We start from the raw sequence: 20,899 nt of genomic DNA on the forward strand, positions 1-20,899 counted from the left end.
GGACATTTGTGTCGATTTTCGTAGTTTTAAGGGTAACTGTTGTATAATTGCAATATTACACGAGAGGGTGTGGGTTACCGTGATTATTGCCACGACAGTGATGCGGTCAGGAACGAGACGAAGTCGAGTTCCGCAAGCATCACTGAAGTATCACTTAAGTATGTTTATCACAAAGAGGTAATGTTTCACTGCTTCATCACCACAATGGCATGACTGTGTCAAGTACTCAGATTTTAGGTCAAGATAGGAGTATGGTGGATAGCTCTGTTCAGCAGATAGGAATATGCTACGTATGTGGTCTAGATAGGAGTAACGTATACTGTAGCTACAGTGGAGGGACAACATGGCTCACCTTTTCTCTGATCTCCAGGGCCCGCTTACACAGTGGCTCCGCCTCCTTGTACTTCCCCCTCTTTCCGTAAAGCACGGCCAAGTTGTTCAGGGTAGCAGCGACCTGGACCCAAAGTATGCATGTTAACAGACAAGGTAGCAGCAACCTGGACCCAAAGTATGGATGTTAAACAGAAGACAGTCAAGAAATACAAATAACAAACGCAAACCAGCTGGGATTGCTACAAGCAGTGCTTTCACCCTTTCCTTAATTCTTCCATATTTTCATTCAATTTAATTTCTGGCAGTTTGTCGATCACCACGTTGTTTGTGCAATGTTGTCTGACGACAACTCAGAGTCACACAATTACATGTTGGGTACACTTTTGTCCCATGATTCTGTCTTGGGGATCAGAGCATAATGATATAGAGAAAAAAAGAGGGCGAAGCCCCGAGTGCTGCAGGGACTAGAACTCTGCTTTAATTGCTTCCTTTTGGTTCGTCCACTGGCGCCGCAGCGCATATCTGTTATTGATCGTTTTGACAAAACTCAGGGCAGATTTCATGTCTTAACATGACGCTCCTGTCACTTGTTTTTAGATGGATTTCATGTCTTTACATGACGCTCCCGTCACTTGTTTTTAGATGGATTTCATGTCTTAACATGACGCTCCTGTCACTTGTTTTTAGATAGATTTCATGTCTTAACATGACGCTCCTGTCACTTGTTTTTAGATAGATTTCATGTCTTAACATGACGCTCCTGTCACTTGTTTTTAGATAGATTTCATGTCTTAACATGACGCTCCTGTCACTTGTTTTTAGATAGATTTCATGTCTTAACATGACGCTCCTGTCACTTGTTTTTAGATGGATTTCATGTCTTAACATGACGCTCCCGTCACTTGTTTTTAGATAGATTTCATGTCTTAACATGACGCTCCCGTCACTTGTTTTTAGATGGATTTCATGTCTTAACATGACGCTCCTGTCACTTGTTTTTAGACAGATTTCATGTCTTAACATGACGCTCCTGTCACTTGTTTTTAGATAGATTTCATGTCTTAACATGACGCTCCTGTCACTTGTTTTTAGATGGATTTCATGTCTTAACATGACGCTCCTGTCACTTGTTTTTAGATAGATTTCATGTCTTAACATGACGCTCCCGTCACTTGTTTTTAGATGGATTTCATGTCTTAACATGACGCTCCCGTCACTTGTTTTTAGATAGATTTCATGTCTTAACATGACGCTCCTGTCACTTGTTTTTAGATAGATTTCATGTCTTAACATGACGCTCCTGTCACTTGTTTTTAGATAGATTTCATGTCTTAACATGACGCTCCTGTCACTTGTTTTTAGATGGATTTCATGTCTTAACATGACGCTCCTGTCACTTGTTTTTAGACAGATTTCATGTCTTAACATGACGCTCCTGTCACTTGTTTTTAGATAGATTTCATGTCTTAACATGACGCTCCTGTCACTTGTTTTTAGATGGATTTCATGTCTTAACATGACGCTCCCGTCACTTGTTTTTAGATAGATTTCATGTCTTAACATGACACTCCTGTCACTTGTTTTTAGATGGATTTCATGTCTTAACATGACGCTCCTGTCACTTGTTTTTAGATGGATTTCATGTCTTAACATGACGCTCCGGTCACTTGTTTTTAGATGGATTTCATGTCTTAACATGACGCTCCCGTCACTTGTTTTTAGACAGATTTCATGTCTTAACATGACACTCCTGTCACTTGTTTTTAGATGGATTTCATGTCTTAACATGACGCTCCGGTCACTTGTTTTTAGATGGATTTCATGTCTTAACATGACGCTCCCGTCACTTGTTTTTAGACAGATTTCATGTCTTAACATGGCGCTCCCGTCACTTGTTTTTAGACAGATTTTATGTCTTAACATGACGCTCCCGTCACTTGTTTTTAGATGGATTTCATGTCTTAACATGACGCTCCGGTCACTTGTTTTTAGACAGATTTCATGTCTTAACATGACGCTCCTGTCACTTGTTTTTAGATAGATTTCATGTCTTAACATGACGCTCCCGTCACTTGTTTTTAGATGGATTTCATGTCTTAACATGACGCTCCTGTCACTTGTTTTTAGACAGATTTCATGTCTTAACATGACGCTCCTGTCACTTGTTTTTAGATGGATTTCATGTCTTAACATGACGCTCCCGTCACTTGTTTTTAGATAGATTTCATGTCTTAACATGACGCTCCCGTCACTTGTTTTTAGACAGATTTCATGTCTTAACATGACACTCCTGTCACTTGTTTTTAGATAGATTTCATGTCTTAACATGACGCTCCCGTCACTTGTTTTTAGACAGATTTCATGTCTTAACATGACACTCCTGTCACTTGTTTTTAGATAGATTTCATGTCTTAACATGACGCTCCCGTCACTTGTTTTTAGACAGATTTCATGTCTTAACATGACACTCCTGTCACTTGTTTTTAGATGGATTTCATGTCTTAACATGACGCTCCCGTCACTTGTTTTTAGACAGATTTCATGTCTTAACATGACACTCCTGTCACTTGTTTTTAGATGGATTTCATGTCTTAACATGACGCTCCGGTCACTTGTTTTTAGATGGATTTCATGTCTTAACATGACGCTCCCGTCACTTGTTTTTAGACAGATTTCATGTCTTAACATGGCGCTCCCGTCACTTGTTTTTAGACAGATTTTATGTCTTAACATGACGCTCCCGTCACTTGTTTTTAGATGGATTTCATGTCTTAACATGACGCTCCGGTCACTTGTTTTTAGACAGATTTCATGTCTTAACATGACGCTCCTGTCACTTGTTTTTAGATGGATTTCATGTCTTAACATGACGCTCCCGTCACTTGTTTTTAGACAGATTTCATGTCTTAACATGACACTCCTGTCACTTGTTTTTAGATAGATTTCATGTCTTAACATGACGCTCCCGTCACTTGTTTTTAGACAGATTTCATGTCTTAACATGACACTCCTGTCACTTGTTTTTAGACAGATTTCATGTCTTAACATGACACTCCTGTCACTTGTTTTTAGATAGATTTCATGTCTTAACATGACGCTCCCGTCACTTGTTTTTAGATGGATTTCATGTCTTAACATGACGCTCCTGTCACTTGTTTTTAGATGGATTTCATGTCTTAACATGACGCTCCTGTCACTTGTTTTTAGATGGATTTCATGTCTTAACATGACGCTCCTGTCACTTGTTTTTAGATAGATTTCATGTCTTAACAGGACGCTCCCGTCACTTGTTTTTAGATGGATTTGGCTCTAGGGGGGAATTGAGTAGCTGTGACTGATCACTGTTATGCCTGTAAAGACTAAGGGGAAGGCTGGTCAAAAATCCATATTAATACTCCAATGAAGGATGAGATCCATACAGGCCGACAGGCTGACAGGGATGGAAGAATAAAGGAACCATCTCGGTTATTGCGTCCTTGTTGACAGTTCTTGTGCAATTTTGAGATAATCAGTTTTCTAGTCAACACTACGGATTAGGGCTGTGAATCTTTGGGGGTCACGATCTTTTTCCAGATTCAAAACGATACTCTATTCAAAATGATTCTCAATTCAATACATAGGATGTCATCACAATCTATACTCCAGCCAACTGAAGTGACTACAGTAACTTGGAAAATGACTGAAGACATGATGTTTACTGTGATTAGGGTATAAGCTTACATTTCATGTCACAAACAACCATGTAGTGAAAACTCCTGTAACTGTAACCAGAAAAAGAAATTTAAAAAAGAAAGAAGAAAAAACGTTTTTTGGAAATTATGAATCGATTTGGAATCGTTCATAACGGGAATCGCGATTCTAACTCGAATGGATTCTAACTTGACACCCCTACTACGGATGTCGAGGTGGTGGTGGTGGTGGTGGCTATACTTACGGCAGGGTGGTCTTTGCCCAGGGTTTTCTCACGGATGGACAGTGCGTCGTTGAGCAGGTGGGCTGCCTCTTTGTATTTGTTCTGATCCCTGACAAGAAAAACCATGATGGACAGGGTTAGAACTTAGCCCAGTGAAGCTGCCATAGCCTGGCGGTCCAGATTGCAGGACTTTTCACATTTAAAAACGCGTACTGCGCATAATGCTTCCATCATCTGAAACGCTAGTACGCCTGCTGCTCTATGGGCTCCAATTTTGGAGCTCCATGCGCTTGTGAGCAACTTTGAATAGGTGGGGACGCCTCTAGATAAATAACTATGCATAGGACCCATGTAGATCTCACACTACATGTGGCCTGTGATGTCAGTTGTCTATGACGTGGCATGACAACACATTTTTTTGCAAGGTTTCAGCCTGATCTGAGCCCCGTTGATTTACAATATGAATAAATGCCTAAATTCCATCCATCCAATCCATTGACAATGAATGGTAGACTGCGTCTTTGTGTGAACACAACATAAGAGTAGCTCATGGCCCCTGCAGTTAATGTGCCTGAGAGAGGGATGGAGGGATGCTGCTGACCTGTACACCAGGGCCAGGATGTTGGGAACGGGAACCCATTTTATGCTTTAGCTATTGAAAAATAGCAGATCTACAAGCTCATAGCGCGCCACCGAGTGGCGCGCTACGAGCTTGTAGGTCTGCTATTTTTGGAAAAATCGAAGAGCGACTGACATTTTTTAGAATCTGATCTCAGGTCAGAATGGGTTCATCAGACCAGTGTGTGTCTCCAGTGGAAACCTCGTATGAATCTGATCTCAGGTCAGAATGGGTTAATGTGCCTGAGAGAGGGGGAGGGAGGGATGCTGCTGACCTGTACACCAGGGCCAGGATGTTGAGCATGGTGGCCACGTCCGGGTGGTCGTGTCCAGAGGTCTTCTCCAGGTCCTCCAGGGCCTGCTTGCAGAGCGGCACGGCCACCTCGTAGCGGCCCTGGGACGCGTACTGGATCACCAGGTTGTGGAGGGTCCTCAGGCGGGCCGGGATCTCGTAGCCTCCCTGCTGGGCGGCGGCCACCGCGGCACTGTTGTGCTGGTGTTGCACTGTGGGTAGGAGAGTTGGATTAGAGTCAATAGTCTCTTGAATAGCTTCCATTTAGTCTCAAGTCACCCGGAATGTTTTAGTGTTAGTCTAGTTTCAGTCGACTAAATATCATAACATGAAACTCCCCCCTGTCAGGTGTAAAGGAGCAACTTGGACACTCAGGCATGAAGGAAGCATGAGTTCAAGTCCGTTGCTCTCCCCATGTCCCCCATATATGAGGACTAGGTTGGCGGAGGGTGTGTAGAGCCCAGGATCACATTAGATGATTGACACAGGGGTGAAAAATGTGTTACAAAATCGTGGGATAAAAATTTAAGTTAAAAAAATAAATATCATAACATTTTAGTCGACTAAATCTACAGTTGATTTAGTCGACTAAAATGTATTTTCTCGGGTCTTGATGCCGTCGTAATGACCGTTCTTTACACTTGCAGAAAATAGCCGATCTACAAGCTCACAACGCGTCGCAGTTCAGCATGCAACCAAGTGTAAAATGACTTATACTGGATCTCTTGTCCACTATAGTCCCTTCCTAACATTTGAGTCTAGTTTTTATTTGTTGACTAAATCGACAGTATATTTAGTCATAGATGACAACATTTCTCTCACTTTGAAACTATACTCTTCCAAGCACGATAAATACAAGTCACAAGATCTTCTGTAAAGAGAACTGTGATGTTGACATAGGACTCTATAGTGTATACTCAGAGCTTTAGTGTACTTTTTTCCCCCCTACAGTTAGACAGATGCTATAGGTTCTTAGCTTCCTTATGATTATTTTATTTTATTTAACCCATTCTGACCTGAGATCAGATTCATACGAGGTTTCCACTGGACACACACTGGTCTGATTAACCCATTCTGACCTGAGATCAGATTCTAAAAATGTCAGTCGTTCTTCGAATTTTTCAAAAATAGCAGACCTACAAGCTCGTAGCGCGCCACTCGGTGGCGCGATATGAGCTTGTAGATCTGCTATTTTTCAATAGCTAAAGCATAACATGATGCCAACACCAAAATGGGTGCCCGGTCAGAATGGGTTAAGATATTTTTTTGCGGCTTACGCTTTTTATTGGTTTTTGAAGGGACAGACAGTAGGCTGACAGGAAACGGGAGAGAGATGGAGGGGGTGACTTGCAGTAAAGGCCGTGTCGGGCTCGGGAGTCGAACCCGCGGCACACTGCGACTGGATTACCAGTCGGGTGCCCAGACGGTTACGCCACCGCCTGGGCCTTCCTTATGATTCTTGATGACTATTTTTTATGTATTTGTCTATTTGATGTATTACCATGTGTTGTTCATTCTCACTGCAAGTTGCTCTGGATTAAGTAAGGGTGTCTGCTAAATTGTAAATAGTAATGGAGTGTTCCTGGTTCTTACTGCCTTGTCCGGTCTCCTCCTCGTCATTGGGGAACAGGTCATCCAGGGTTAGGGTTAGGGGTTAGGGCTAGGGGTTAGGGCTAGGGGTTAGGGCTAGGGGTTAGGGGTTAGGATTAGGGTTCTTACTGCCTTGTCCGGTCTCCTCCTCGTCGTTGGGGAACAGGTCATCCAGGGAGTCTTTGGGAGTTTCCCCGTCTTTCTCCTCCTGCTGAGGAAGCACGTCACAAATCAAACATTAGACCTTCTACCCATGGACCATGGAGAGATCTACATATATTGACCATATTCAGACAGCAGACATTTCACACTGGGGGGGGGGGGGGGGGGGTTGGTCAGTAAGATATAGTAGTACTTATTGATCATTTTAACTGCTGTGTAAATTGAGCATGTGTCTCAAGGAGTCTATCTTTATTCTTACAAAAAAGAAAAAATATTCAAAGAGTCAGATGATTAGACCTGTATCCCGAGAGAAGACAGACTATGCACCCACTGCACACAAAATGAAGTGGAAACTGGAAACCGAGCTACACTTCCTAACCATCTGTCCATTGTAGCAAGACATCAGAGACACATACTTCCCACAGATTACAACCACACACAGAGGTTTTGAAAACATGACCAATGACAAAAAACTCCCATATCTGCTGGGGCGAAGTACAACAATGTGCAAACACAGCAGCAAGATTTGTGAGCTGCTGTGATAGGAGAAGGATATCAAATGGAACACAACCACCCTAAAGACTAATCATTGTGTATATTCCTGCACTATACCTGCATCGAGTGACCTTGGTACATAGAATTTGATCTATTGAAGATTCTTACCTTCAAATGTACATCATTTTTGTTTTGATTTTATTGCTGTATTGTTGTATTGTTCTTTCTGCTTTGGCAATGTAAACGTATGTTTTCTCATGCCAATAAAGCCCTTTGAATCGAATTGAATTATACAAAATGCAATGGCCAACAACCTCCAATATGAGACACGCTTTCTATCAAACATCTGCTATTGGGTGTGTGTAGGTGTAATTTCATTGTTTGGTTCTTTGGTCATAAGAACACTGCATCTCATTTGTAACTACTGCACTCAAATACAAAAAGAAAATAAAAAAATGGTAAAGAAATCAAATGTAAAAAGTCACATTTACTACAAAAAGATAATGTCAAGACGTGGTACATTATTACGACGATCTCTCTGACCATCTAAGACGTCACCCTACGGCTCAAAACAAACATAACGATGATGAAAACCTGTATGTACTAAATTAAATCAATTATTCTCTTAATTGGGCTGCCGGGTAAAGACCACGACCTGCGTAGCTTTGGGCTCCCGCTGAGGTAAGCGGTCAAGCATACATCTATATAGAAGCCATTACGTCCTCTTCCAGTGACTACAGAGAAGGTCAGAGTCTGGAGGGAGTCACATCTTCAACACCCGATCAATGATGACCTGCCCACAACAAGGCTCATTCCTGGAACACTATGTACGCACGCAGGCTATTTCCTCTTCTCGCTACAACCAGCAGTGTTTAAAGCCATTTTGGACTGAGATCGATAAAAAAAAGGCTTCTAAATCCTAACATTTTTCTGAAAACCCTATGTTTCTATGTCGGTGATGCTCAACCTTTTTCATGTCAAGGACCCCCAGAATTATCTCTATTAGGGCAACGGACCCCCATCTCAAAATATGTAGTTCCAGGGACCCCCCCAGAAGCAAATATTTTAGTTAAAAATGCTCGCTCTGAAATATATATATGATTGGCGCCACATTGTAAAGATTTTTCACCAAAAGGAGTTCCCACCCAAAATGGGTTGAACCCATTCTGGATGGGAACCCCTTTTTAAGCATTATTTTATACTTTAGCTATTGAAAAATAACAGATCTACAAGCTCATAGCGCGGTACTCGGTGCCGAAGAATCGTGAAAATGTGGCGCAAATCTTTGAATATATATTCTTTCAGAGCGAACGTTTTAACTAAAATCTTTGCTTCCGGGGGAATTACATATAATTCTGGGGGTCCTTGACATGAAAAAGGTTGAGCACGACTGACAGAAACATTGTTTTTTCAGAAAACTGTCAGGATTTAGAAGACATTTGTAGAATCGTCCTCAGTCTAAATGGGTTAAACATGACTGAGATAAACTAACTAACTAACTGAGTGCCACAGACGAAAAACAGTCTAAGTCCAAATTTCAGACTGACCCCTCCACGAAAAGGCCTTGTTGTCCTGACACCTTATCTATCATTTATACATTATGGATCAATAGTGATTTTCGTCTGTGGCATTAACTAACTAACTAACTAACTAGCTGTGCTTATCACAGACGCAGACGTATTGTCCACTACAGTTTGCTCTCCCTGCGAAACAAATCAATACTCAGTAGATTGGAAATGCTCCAAGTTGATTTATACTTTAATTATATTAAAAAAAGCTGTTTGTCCTCGGACTGGTTAATAAACAACTACGTTATCACCTCCTGCCAGTATCAAGTGAAAACCCATTCCCGTATTATCGACACGGACGTTATCTGAAAACGCAGAAATAAAACTAATTCAAACACAAAGCTTTTCCGAGAGCAGAGAAAAAGAAAAATTATCAGTCAACTAATAACTATATATTTTTTGGAGACTCCCATTACAGCGGAGACCTGCAATCTAAGCACTTCACAGAAAAGTGCACTCAAACTGAAATTAAATGCCTAAAGAAATGCATAGAGTGACTCACACTGTCACAAGCATTGTTTATTCACACTCTTTTTGGTGTTTTAAGCATTACGTTATACTTTAGCTATTGAAAAACATCAGATCTACAAGATGAGCTTGTAGGTCTGCTATTTTTGAAAAATATTGTAAATGTGGCTCAAATCTTTGAATGTATAATGCATATTCTTTCAGAGTGAACGTTTTTAACTAAAATCTTTGCTTCTGAGAGGTTCCTGGAACAACATATTTTCAGATGGGGGTCGGTGGCCAATTATACATATCATGTTTGGAGTCCTTGACATGAAATAGTGAGCACCATTGATCCAGAAACATGCGGTTAAAAAAAAAATCACACCCGTGTGAACCGAGTGGCTCTCTCTCTCTGTTTCTGCATGGCACAACAGCGCCCCTACTGGTACTCATTATACTGGTGCTCATTAACACATAGATAGGCAGACACATAGGTTAACCACATAGACACGGACATTGCTGTCCCTTGGGAGTGGTTGCACCACTAAAAATAAAATGTCATAATCTAGAAGACATGTATTTTAAATGTCTACGTCAGGCCTAAATGAAGACAACACTCACTGTGGGCGAGACGTCCTCGTCGTACTTCTTCAGCTGGTTCATGAACTCCAGGTGCTTCTTCTCCTCCTCCAGCTGAGCCACGCTCTGCTCGCTCTTCTGCAGCTTCTGCTGCGTGTTGGCCAGCTCGTCCCTCAGCCACTGGTTCTCCTGGCACAGCCTCCGCACCTGGGCGCGCAGCTTCTGCTTCTCCGACTCCACGGCGTTCAGGTGGTTGGACAGGGCCATCATCACCTGGGAGGGGGAGGGGGAGGGGGAGGGGGAGGGGGAGGGGGGGGACGGGTCGCTCAGCGTTAGGAGAGACATGGATAATGAAACAGCAGGAGCTGATGACGGCGGTGCCAGAGAGGCAAAACCGTTTATGAAGAAAAAGACAAAAAGAGTTGAGGAAACAGAGTTGAAACCGAGTGAATCATGATCACTGTTCTGAGCTCAATATAGAATGAGGAAATTATGAGGAAACAACAATATCCTCTCAGGGCTCTGGACTAAAAAAAAACGAATTTGTACTTTGTTGCACAGTGTCTCGCTCAACAAACGTGACATATTGTAAACATGAACATAACAGGCCATTTTTTTGTTGAGCGAAATGCACTGAGACTAGACTGTGGTGAACTCGTTTTGTCTTGTTTTGTTTGTTTGTATTTCGTTTTTTGTCTGTGCATTGTAATGTCCGTATTGTGGTACTTGTTGTTTTCCTATGTTGTGTTTAAAACAGAAAAATGAGTGATTCTATAGACATTGAATTGCGATTGTTCAGCTGTGAAATTTCAGAGCCTCAATAAAAATTGGAACATTTTGGAAAACATTAATAAAATAAATAAAGATTAGACTCAACACCTCTAGTCCTCTACATAGTGGTCCGTATCACACCCGAAAATAAGCTAAGAGAGAACCTACAAGTGTGCCGTTTTTGAATTAAGCTTCAAAATAATGTGAAAACCTTTTAACTTCTTTGTGTTTAAAGCACTCAAACTTTCTTCTTTCCTGCCTTGATCTCACCTGTGCCTCGCCCAGGCCCAACTCGACCATAATAAAGCCGGTTCTCACCTGTGCCTCCCCCAGGAGGCCCAACGCGACCATAATAAAGGCGGTTCTCACCTGTGCCTCGCCCAGGAGGCCCAACTCGATCATAATAAAGCCGGTTCTCACCTGTGCCTCCCCCAGGAGGCCCAACTCCACCATAATAAAGCCGGTTCTCACCTGTGCCTCGCCCAGGAGGCCCAACTCGATCATAATAAACCCGGTTCTCACCTGTGCCTCGCCCAGGAGGCCCAACTCGACCATATAATAAAGCCTGTTCTCACCTGTGCCTCGCCCAGGAGGCCCAACTCGACCATAATAAAGCCTGTTCTCACCTGTGCCTCGCCCAGGCCCAACTCGATCATCTCCACAGACTTGCGCAGCAGGTTGGACTTCTCGTGCACCAGGTTGGCCTCCTCATCTTTCTTCAGGCACTTGATGGTCTCCAGCAGGCTGTGCAGGATGGAGTTGTGTTCGTTCTTCAGAGCCTCCAGGCCCTGGATGACCAGCTTGGTGTTGGAGATGATCTCCTCCTGGGAGAGCTTCTCCAGTTTCTCTTCCCGCGGGTAAACCATCGTGGACATATTCTGGTACATCCAGCTGAAGGGAAACCTGGAAGGAAAACCAGAAAGAAAATGATGAGAAATGTGGACCGTTATTGGTTTAGTGAAATACAAGTTGACTGCCACTTCCTAATGGCAACTTTTACAATGGGTTTCCCCCTTAGGGCTGGGCCGATTCATACTCCTATTTTACCGCTGTTTCGGCGCTGTAGTGCCGAAATGATTTCGGCTCGTCAGAAGTTTTCAGTAGCACCGAAGAGCCGACTTTAATAATAATAATAATAATAATACATTTTATTTATATGGCGCCTTTCAGGTCACTCAAGGTCGCCTAACAAAACAGAAAAGAAATACAATACAATACGGACTTTAGGACGGTACCCGCCCCCCCGAACCTCAAATGACGTCACATTGTAGGCTCTACAGCGCCGAACCGACTTCTATTCGGCCCTAAAACAGGAGTATGTATCGGCCCTTAGAGTATATATATTAATAGAGACGGCACCGGATTTCTCCTCCCGTCCACTTGCATTAAGTTGCTCACAAGCGCAGGAGGCGATTTCAGTCATACTTCCGGGTAGGAACAGAGTGCCACCGAGTGGCACGCTACGAGCTTGTAGGTCTGCCATTTTTGATAAATCATAAAAATGTGGAACAAATCATTGAATATATATATATATATATTCTTTCAGAGCGAATGTCAGGCCTAAATGGGGTTTAATATACTCTAAGGATTCCCCAGGCTTTTCATCTTGAGCCTGGGTACTAATTATCTCTCGACTACCGAGGCTAGGAGTTGCCTAGAGGCCCTAGCTCATAGCAGGCATTCTGTGAAGAAAAGTGTTCAGACTGAGCTGGAGAAACACGCTCTCTCCCCTCGCTCACATGAAAGCAACCGTCGGAGAAAATTTGATTTTCATGAGCTGCTTCCGAGCGCGCAGGATGTGTGTGTGCCGCCGCTGAATACATTACCAAAGAACCCAGCAGAGTTGTGTACTATTTGTGCACAGAGGCACGTCTGCTGTCACAACACAACACCACCGCATCTCTTCGGTTCGGTTGCTTTCTTTGTTCAACTTGCCAGTGTAAACCCTCATCCCTCTGGCTTCAATTCCATCAGAATTCCTTAAACCCGAGTTATACTTAGTTGCAACTGTGCGTCGCACAGCATGAGGAGCTGCGAGATTGTAGATCTGCAGCTATTTTTGGTCCAATAATACCCATGTTCTGCTCAGGCTTTACACTGTCTGGCGATACTATAGGAGACACTATGCACTGGCCTATAAGCCATTTTGGTGTTTTAAACATTATGTTATACTTTAGCTATTGAAAAATAGCAGATCTACAAGCTCATAGCGCGCCACCGAGTGGCGCGCTACGAGCATATTTTTTGTAATCATGAAAATGTGGCACAAATCTTTGATATATATAATTATTCTTTCAGAGTGAATGTTTTTAACTCAAATCTTTGCTTCTGGGTCCCTGGAACAACATATTTTCCGATGGGGGTCGGTGGCCAAATTCATATATTTCTGGGGGTCCTTGACATGAAACTGTTTGAGAACCACTGATATAGAAACATGAGGTTTTTCAGAAAATGTTCATAGTTTAGAAGATTTTTTTTTTCAACCCATTCTGACCGGGAACCCATTTTGGTGTCATCATCATGTTATGCTTTAGCTATTGAAAAATAGCAGATCTACAAGCTCATAGCGCGCCACCGAGTGGCGCGCTACGAGCTTGTAGGTCTGCTATTTTTGAAAAACCGAAGAACGACTGACATTTTTAGAATCTGATCTCGGGTCAGAATGGGTTCATCAGACCAGTGTGTGTCCAGTGGAAACCTCGTATGAATCTGATCTCAGGTCAGAATGGGTTAAAGGCCAAAGGCCAAAATGGGATAATATGACTAACTATCCATGACATTGTTCACAGAACAACATGTAAAACAAGCTGCTAATCTGCAGCATTTAGACTTCAAAGAACTCACACTGTGAGCCCCGACAACAGCGATGCTGAAATGTCTCTGCTTCATCAGATCATAGGCATGGAAACACCACCAGTGTCACAACCATAAAACCCACACAATACATTCACATTTTATTACCATAGCAGGAGGAAGGGAAGGATTCAAATTCCAGGTTAGTAGTAACACTTGTTATTTAAATACATAGCATGCAAGCTATGCCAAGCTATTCTGCTTTGGCAATGTAAACGTATGTTTTCTCATGCCAATAAAGCCCTTTGAATTGAATTGAATTGAAATTGCAAGCATTCTCTCTCCCATTAGGATTAGAGTCGGTGTTCATTTATGACGGCAAATTCTGTTTTAGTCTTTTGGCTAACACACCATATAGTTTTAGTCCTGTCTCAGTCATCTGAATAGCCTTAGTCTAGTTGTAGTCGACTAAATATAGAAATCTTAGTATTTAGTCTTAGTCAACAAAACAAACACTATTCAATTAACTCATCCATCGCTATTAAGAAGTGCCAAAAAGTCCCTAAGCGCCAGTCTCTATACATTTTTTTATTTAATTTTAATTTATTTTTTTATTTTTTTGGTTTAATGTTATACACGTCTGAAAAAGACGATAAAGGCGTCGTTGGCGCTGCTGGAGTTGCTGAAAAATCAGTCAATTCAGTCATTGGCAGACATTGAGTTAAATGTGTCGGTCAAAGGGGGTGCAGTAGTTTAGACAGTTTATTGTATAGACTAGTCATTGGTTAGACCAGTTATTAGTCCTACAACTACAACCTATCTCAAACCCTCACCCTAAACCTAACCTCCCACGGGGCAGCACACCTAAACCTAACCTTAACCCATGTCTAACCAATGACTAGTCTAAACTAAGTATGCACCCCGGTCAAATGTGCTTCAAACATTGTGACAAAGAGAACGTGTGTGTTTGGACTGGAGCACACATCACATGGAATATCTGCTGCATGCAAGCCGAGAGAAAAAAGGGACACTCTTGACTTGTGGAACTGTGGCTTTGTGGTCTAAGGGTCGTTATACCAGTTACAAGGAGTCCTTGTACTGTTACTGTATGTTACTGTATTTGAAACTGTATTTCAAATGCTTTCGTCATATACAGTCTGGAGAACGGAAGCTCTGATCATGAGCAAGCCATAAAGCGGAAGAGAAGCATCCGCCCCAACGTTTCGTCTTTACTTTACACTTTACAGTCGTGCAAATGTATCCTAATATCAATCGAAATGATCTACGCATATATAGCTTGCTGCTTAGCAGAAATGGAAAATAAATATATATATATATGCAAATATTTCCGTGAACAGAAATGGCAGCTTCCTTGCTCGGATTGCGTGTAGTGTAGTTCCAGACTCTATAGCATTCATAGATCGTGGAGTAGTCTAGGCTATTCGAGACTACTGTATGCCCAATACACTGTACAGTCTAAGGAGACAATTACAGGGGAGCGTAAATAAGTAATAACACGGCAGAGTCACTCGTCTGGACAGAAATAATACAGCATCCGGATAAAAAGTAATAAAATCGTGACTCAGTCATTTGAGGAAAAAGCGTGTGCTAGTACCAAACACTCTGGACATAGCCTATGACTCACCGGGAGGGACACGTCATTGCGGATTACATCACAGAAAATAAATGTCTGTGGTCCACAAAATATAGCTCTACCGGTCCCTTCTACTGGGAAACAGACAGGCAGAAACCAGAGCCAACGCATTTATGTGTCTGCTGCTGTTGGTGCGTTTAGTGTGGATTCTGTGGAAGGGATGAAACACCAGCTGAGAGAAGCATCTGCCAAGAGGGAAATGTACTGGTGAGCCACTCCCCAGAAACACCATGCTATCCGTTCATCTGCTGTTCTCGCTAAACGAACGCAGAGACATATTATATTAGTGAGAAAATGCCTCGAAAAGCTACAGAATTAACAAGGAACACCCTCAGTCAACCCATTTTTAGGCCTGACGGCGAAATAAAAAAAAAACTGTTCGCTCTGAAAGAATATATATATTCAAAGATTTGTGACGCATTTTTACGATTTTTCAAAAATAGCAGACCTACAAGCTCGTAGCGCGCCACTCGGTGGCGCGCTATGAACTTGTAGATCTGTTATTTTTCAATAGCTAAAGTATAACATAATGCTTAGTTAAAACACCAAAAGGGGTTCCTGTCTAGAATGGGTTAACTAACTACTAACCAGAAAGGGGTCAAGTAAAAAAACAAAAGTACATAATCTGTGATAAACTGGAGGTTATATGATATTGATGATAACCGTGGTTATTTAACCATAACATTTGCGATAGATAGATAAGCGTGTGCGTATCTAGAAGCAAATGTTTAAGGGTCAAATAACTGCGACCAGCTCTCCATCTATGCACAGCATTTTAATTTAATTTGGACAGAGACCATTAACTTAAAGTGGCTCACTGGCCACTTACCACTTTTTATAGACAACCTAAAAAGAATACAGCTTTTTTTCCATACTGTAACTTCCGACAATATAATGATGACTGACTGGTTAGATGTAGCCACACATTAAAGGCATCAAATTGTTTAAGCAGATTAACCAAATAGCCAACTAAGGCTTAGTAGCTCAACTGGCACAAGACGTCTCTCAAATAAAACAGCTTACATTTGCCCCCGTGTGTGTGTGTGTGTGTGTGTGTGTGTGTGTGTGTGTGTGTGTGTGTGTGTGTGTGTGTGTGTGTGTGTGTGTGTGTGTGTGTGTGTGTGTGTGTGTGTGTGTTGCTTCCAGGTTAATTTGATACCCGACAACAATAACAAAGCTTAACTGTATAATGGAGGAAACACCCTTAAGGCGTTACTCTCGTTAGCACCAAAACAAAGTGTGCATGTTTGATACTAAAAGTAATCCCATCTCTTCCTCTGATGTTGCACACACACACACACACACACACGCTCCACCTTTGAATCCCAGATCTTTTCCAGGCACAGACAGGGGAAAGGCCTAATTTATGATACTTCCCACATGATGGCGGGCCCCGTGGATACACAGAGAACAGGAGGACATAACATGCCGTCAGGCGTCAGCCACTGCGGTCAATTAATGCCTGGACAGCTACATCTCAGTCAGGCTGTGTGGAGATTGCTGAATCTAATCAAGATGACTTAGAGAGCCTGTGCGTTTCTCAAGAGCAGGAGGCTTTGGAAGGGGGCATTGGGGGCACAGCTGATCAATACGAGTGTCAGGTAACATACAGTACTGTACATAACCCTATGGACCAGATCTGGGAAGATCCAGCATAGGGTCTATAGTCTAGGGCCGTAGGGTGTGTTGTGTTGTGTTGCTGCTGATGGATGATGAAACCTCATAACTCAAAATGTAACTGATGTTATTTATGTGATTGTCACTTATGATTCACCAGGAAGAACCAAAAGCACCGGCTTATCCCATTTAGGCCTGACGTTGAAAAAAATAAATCAAAAAACGTTGGCTCTGAAAGAAATATATATTCAAAAGATTTGTGCCGAATCTTTTTGATTTTTCAAAAATAGCAGACCTAGAAGCTCGTAGCGATCTGCTGTTTTTCAATAGCTAAAGTATAACATAATGCTTTAGTTACAACACCAAAAGGGGTTCCCACTTCCCGCCCAGAATGGGTTTAGACTAGAGCCTCAAAATCAGCAGCATTGCAGAAAAAAAAAAAAAAAGCATGTTAAAATATGACATGAGACATTTTCTATCAAAGAGAGAGTGAATAGTCAACTTTTCATCTACAACCACAGCAGCTAAAATTAAGACACCTCATGGGAGGGCTCAGAACGCTGCAAGTCAGTCACCATGATATTGCTGCAGTGCAGGTATAAACTATGTTTAAGCTGTTAAACAGCAAGGCTATGCTTACAAAGTCATATATGAGCACATACTGTACATCCATACAATATACATTATGACCCACAATATTTAGCCCATTCTGGGCGGGAACCCCTTTTGGTGTTTTAAGCATTATGTTATACTTTAGCTGTTGAAAATTTGCAGATCTACAAGCTCATATAGCGCGGCTGCCATTTTTGAAAAGTCATGAAAATGCGGCACAAATCTTTGAATATATATTCTTTCACAGCGAACGTTTTTAACTCAAATCTTTGCTTCTGAGGGGTTTCTGCAATAACATATTTTCAGATGGGGGTCGGTGGCCAATTACATATAACTTTTGGGGTCCTTGACATGAAATATGGAGCACCACTGATACAGAAACATGAGGTTTTTCAGAAAACTGTCAGCATTTAGAAGACGTTTTTTTAAATTTCGACATCAGGCCTAAATGGGGTTAGTAATGTATTGCACTTCCTCTTCCTGAATCCTTTATCTCTTTGAACCAATAATAAGGAAATGTAATTTACTTTATCTGTACTGAATCTTTAACAGACAAGTAGGCTAAGGTTATTTGTAAAACACATTCTAATTTTGGTAAACACGAAATGTACCTTTTAATCCATCAACTGTTAATATGAATTACCCATTCTAAACCCAAGTATTTATTTCATTATTTATCAACGTTACCGAGGCTTCAACAAAAAGGTCCATAATAGAATTACGTCTTCTGAGTAAATTAGTAACACAAATGCACAGAAGCAAAAGATGTTGCATACAATACAAAAGCAACACAATAATAAACAGTACCTTGTTCTTGCCCTCAGCCAGGTGCTTGAACAAAATAACCCTTTCATTCTGAACACAGGAGTGTTCCCTTGCTGTTGTTTTCATTCATGGCTCTCTGTTGCAAAGAAAGACCCCACGCAAAAAGTTGCGCGTGTCCTTTGCTACATTTTCCATGCCTTCAGTTCAGAACACATAATGTTGTGCATGGTCTCTACACAGATGCTTATTTGTAGCCTGAATGAGCAGACAGTACCTAGTAGTGATTCACTGTATGAGAGTACCACGTACTGTTAGCATGCTGAATCTTCTGTAGACTATACATTCAGGACAGACAAGTCAAGTCACAGAAGCAAAACCAATAATTGGAAGCCAGGCAACCATCAAACTCAGTGTCAATCTGGTCAACATGTTTTACGTGATATGCTTGCACATCTATCTATCCATCCATCTATGCACGCTGTCTCTGTTTGTACTGTACGTGTGTACGGTTGTAAAACTTCCTTTGTCTCTCCTTACAATTCCTGTTCCATTTTGTAAATGTATACCAATTCTTGCACACTAACAAAAACCAGCCACACCAACGAGCACTTGAGCAACTTATCTCAGCAACAATCAAAGTAGCTGGCATTGGCAATGCTTGCTTGGTGTTTTGTATCTTAAGAACAGAACAACAATAGCCAACAATAGGCCTATTTAAGAAGAGAACTAAGCTATAACTACTCCAAGATCAGAGTTGATACAGTGAACGGTACAAAATAAAAGCCCCAACCACACCAGAGGGTCACCATGCAACTCCTCGCAAAAATGCAACTCCTTGCGACTACAGTACTTGCAACCATTATTCCCAATGGCAAGGAGTTGCATTGGTTGTGTGTGGAATCAAGTTTTTGAAGTTGAAAACCACGTCAATATCAAACGCTACTCCACCTCAGTGTTGCACATAAGTAGTAGTAGGATTAGTAATAGTATGACAGTGTTATAAAAAAACAAGCTAATAACGTTAAACACGTGCGATCACGATGTGAAATATTATTTTTTTACTGTACTGTTTCAGTTGCCTACCAATGACACTAATCATCACATCTGCGACCTCTTGATTTAAACCTAAAGTGACAGTAGAGTACCCATACTGTATATATCTCAATGGAGAGTAAACTTACTTAATGAAACATGAAAAAAATCAGTTTCTCCAAAATGTAATATATTTGGCAAACTAATAGAATATTTGGAGGGCCTAGTAATGAGTTGTTTATTTTAACGATAGGCTAAAATATATTTAACATTCACCAACTTCGTTCATTTAAGTTAATAAATAAAATGCAGTTCCGTTAAGAATGTATTGTTTGTCTCGCCTTCTCCACAGAGAGGGGAAGATATTTTTTTATGGTGGGATCGATAAGGACCTGGATTGATAAATAATACAAATGAACGATCCCCAATCCCTACTTGGAGCAAAAGTGGCCTTTAGCAACAGCTCAAGACCTTCTCAGAACATCTCAGACACACAAAACACAGGAAGAAGAGCTTTCATCTTGAGAAGGCATGGCACTGAAGAAGTCTGAGTTCATTATTCTGTGTAAACATGAGCTCTCTGAAATACAGATGAAATCCGCCACAAACTATTTAGACGGGTTATTACTGCAACACAGAAACTACAGACATGCTGGGTCTCAGGGATTTAACCCATTTAGGCCAGACGTCGAAATGAATAAAATGTCTTCTAAATCCTGACATACCTGTTTCTGTATGAGACAGTGGTGCTCAATATTTCATGTCAAGGACCCCAAAAATGATATGTAATTGGCCACTGACCCCCAACTGAAAATATGTAGTTCCAGGAACCCCTCAGTAAAAAAACGTTCGCTCTGAAAGAATATACATTTAAAAAATAGCAGATCTACAAGCTCGTAGCGTGTCACTCGGTGCCGCGATATGAGCTTGTAGATCTGCTGTTTTTCAATAGCTAAAGTATAACATCATCTTTAAAACACTAAAAAGGGGTTCCCGCCCAGAATGGGTTAACACCACTGAGGATGAAAAGACTGGTTCAGACTTCATACAAACTGCCACATCAATGGTGCAGCATACAGGTGCTTATAAAAGGAGCCTTTCATATCGCTCAGGATGGAAACAGGTAGCCTGGGCTTTGTCATTTGCATAAACAAATATAAAAGTAACAGTATGTGTGCGCTGTGACACTGACGACTGACTATGCATCACAGACTGTCTTCAAACTACTGGTCATGTTTCGCCACAGGAACTCACACAATGACCTTTTTGTGTACAAAATAAATTGATTCAACTAAAAAAAATTAAGTTAACACATCAAAATAACACACTAGAAATCCTTCATTTGTAATTCATATAGTGTACACAAAGAAACTCTAAATCTAAAATAATCCTGCTTTCACACTCAGATGCCAGCAACATGAAGATACAAGGATACATTATGACAAGTGAGAACTGTAGCTTTGTCGCTGGCTACAAAAAGCAAATAATCTTGAACTGGCTTCAACTTCACACTAGCAGCTACAAAGCTAGAAAAAGTGTTGTTAAACCTACTTTGGTATAAAGGAAAGGAAAGGTACTATGTTTACCCAGGGTAACTGGACTAAGCATCAGATACTTGTTTACAGCCAGGCCCTGCTTATTTCATCACACATAGT

At 41.5% G+C, this 20,899-nt stretch overlaps 1 protein-coding gene across 2 annotated transcripts in view; it reads right to left on the minus strand.

Annotated features, from left to right (window-relative positions):
* The window catches only part of klc1b (kinesin light chain 1b), a 44,489-nt gene that overhangs the window by 19,458 nt on the left and 4,132 nt on the right, over window positions 1–20,899 (minus strand). For both annotated transcript variants that reach the window (XM_080782774.1, XM_080782773.1), the window contains exons 2-7: window positions 11,398–11,674; window positions 10,043–10,273; window positions 6,876–6,957; window positions 5,140–5,368; window positions 4,268–4,355; window positions 353–454 (exon numbers count right to left, since the gene is read on the minus strand). In XM_080782774.1, coding sequence (XP_080638900.1) covers window positions 353–454; window positions 4,268–4,355; window positions 5,140–5,368; window positions 6,876–6,957; window positions 10,043–10,273; window positions 11,398–11,658 — 993 coding nt within the window. In that variant the 5' untranslated portion in view covers window positions 11,659–11,674. The remainder of the gene's footprint in view (window positions 1–352; window positions 455–4,267; window positions 4,356–5,139; window positions 5,369–6,875; window positions 6,958–10,042; window positions 10,274–11,397; window positions 11,675–20,899) is intronic.

The sequence above is a fragment of the Protomyctophum bolini genome (genome assembly GCF_963924005.1).
Source record: "Protomyctophum bolini genome assembly, chromosome: 14".
In the NCBI taxonomy this organism is placed as follows: Eukaryota; Metazoa; Chordata; class Actinopteri; order Myctophiformes; family Myctophidae; genus Protomyctophum; species Protomyctophum bolini.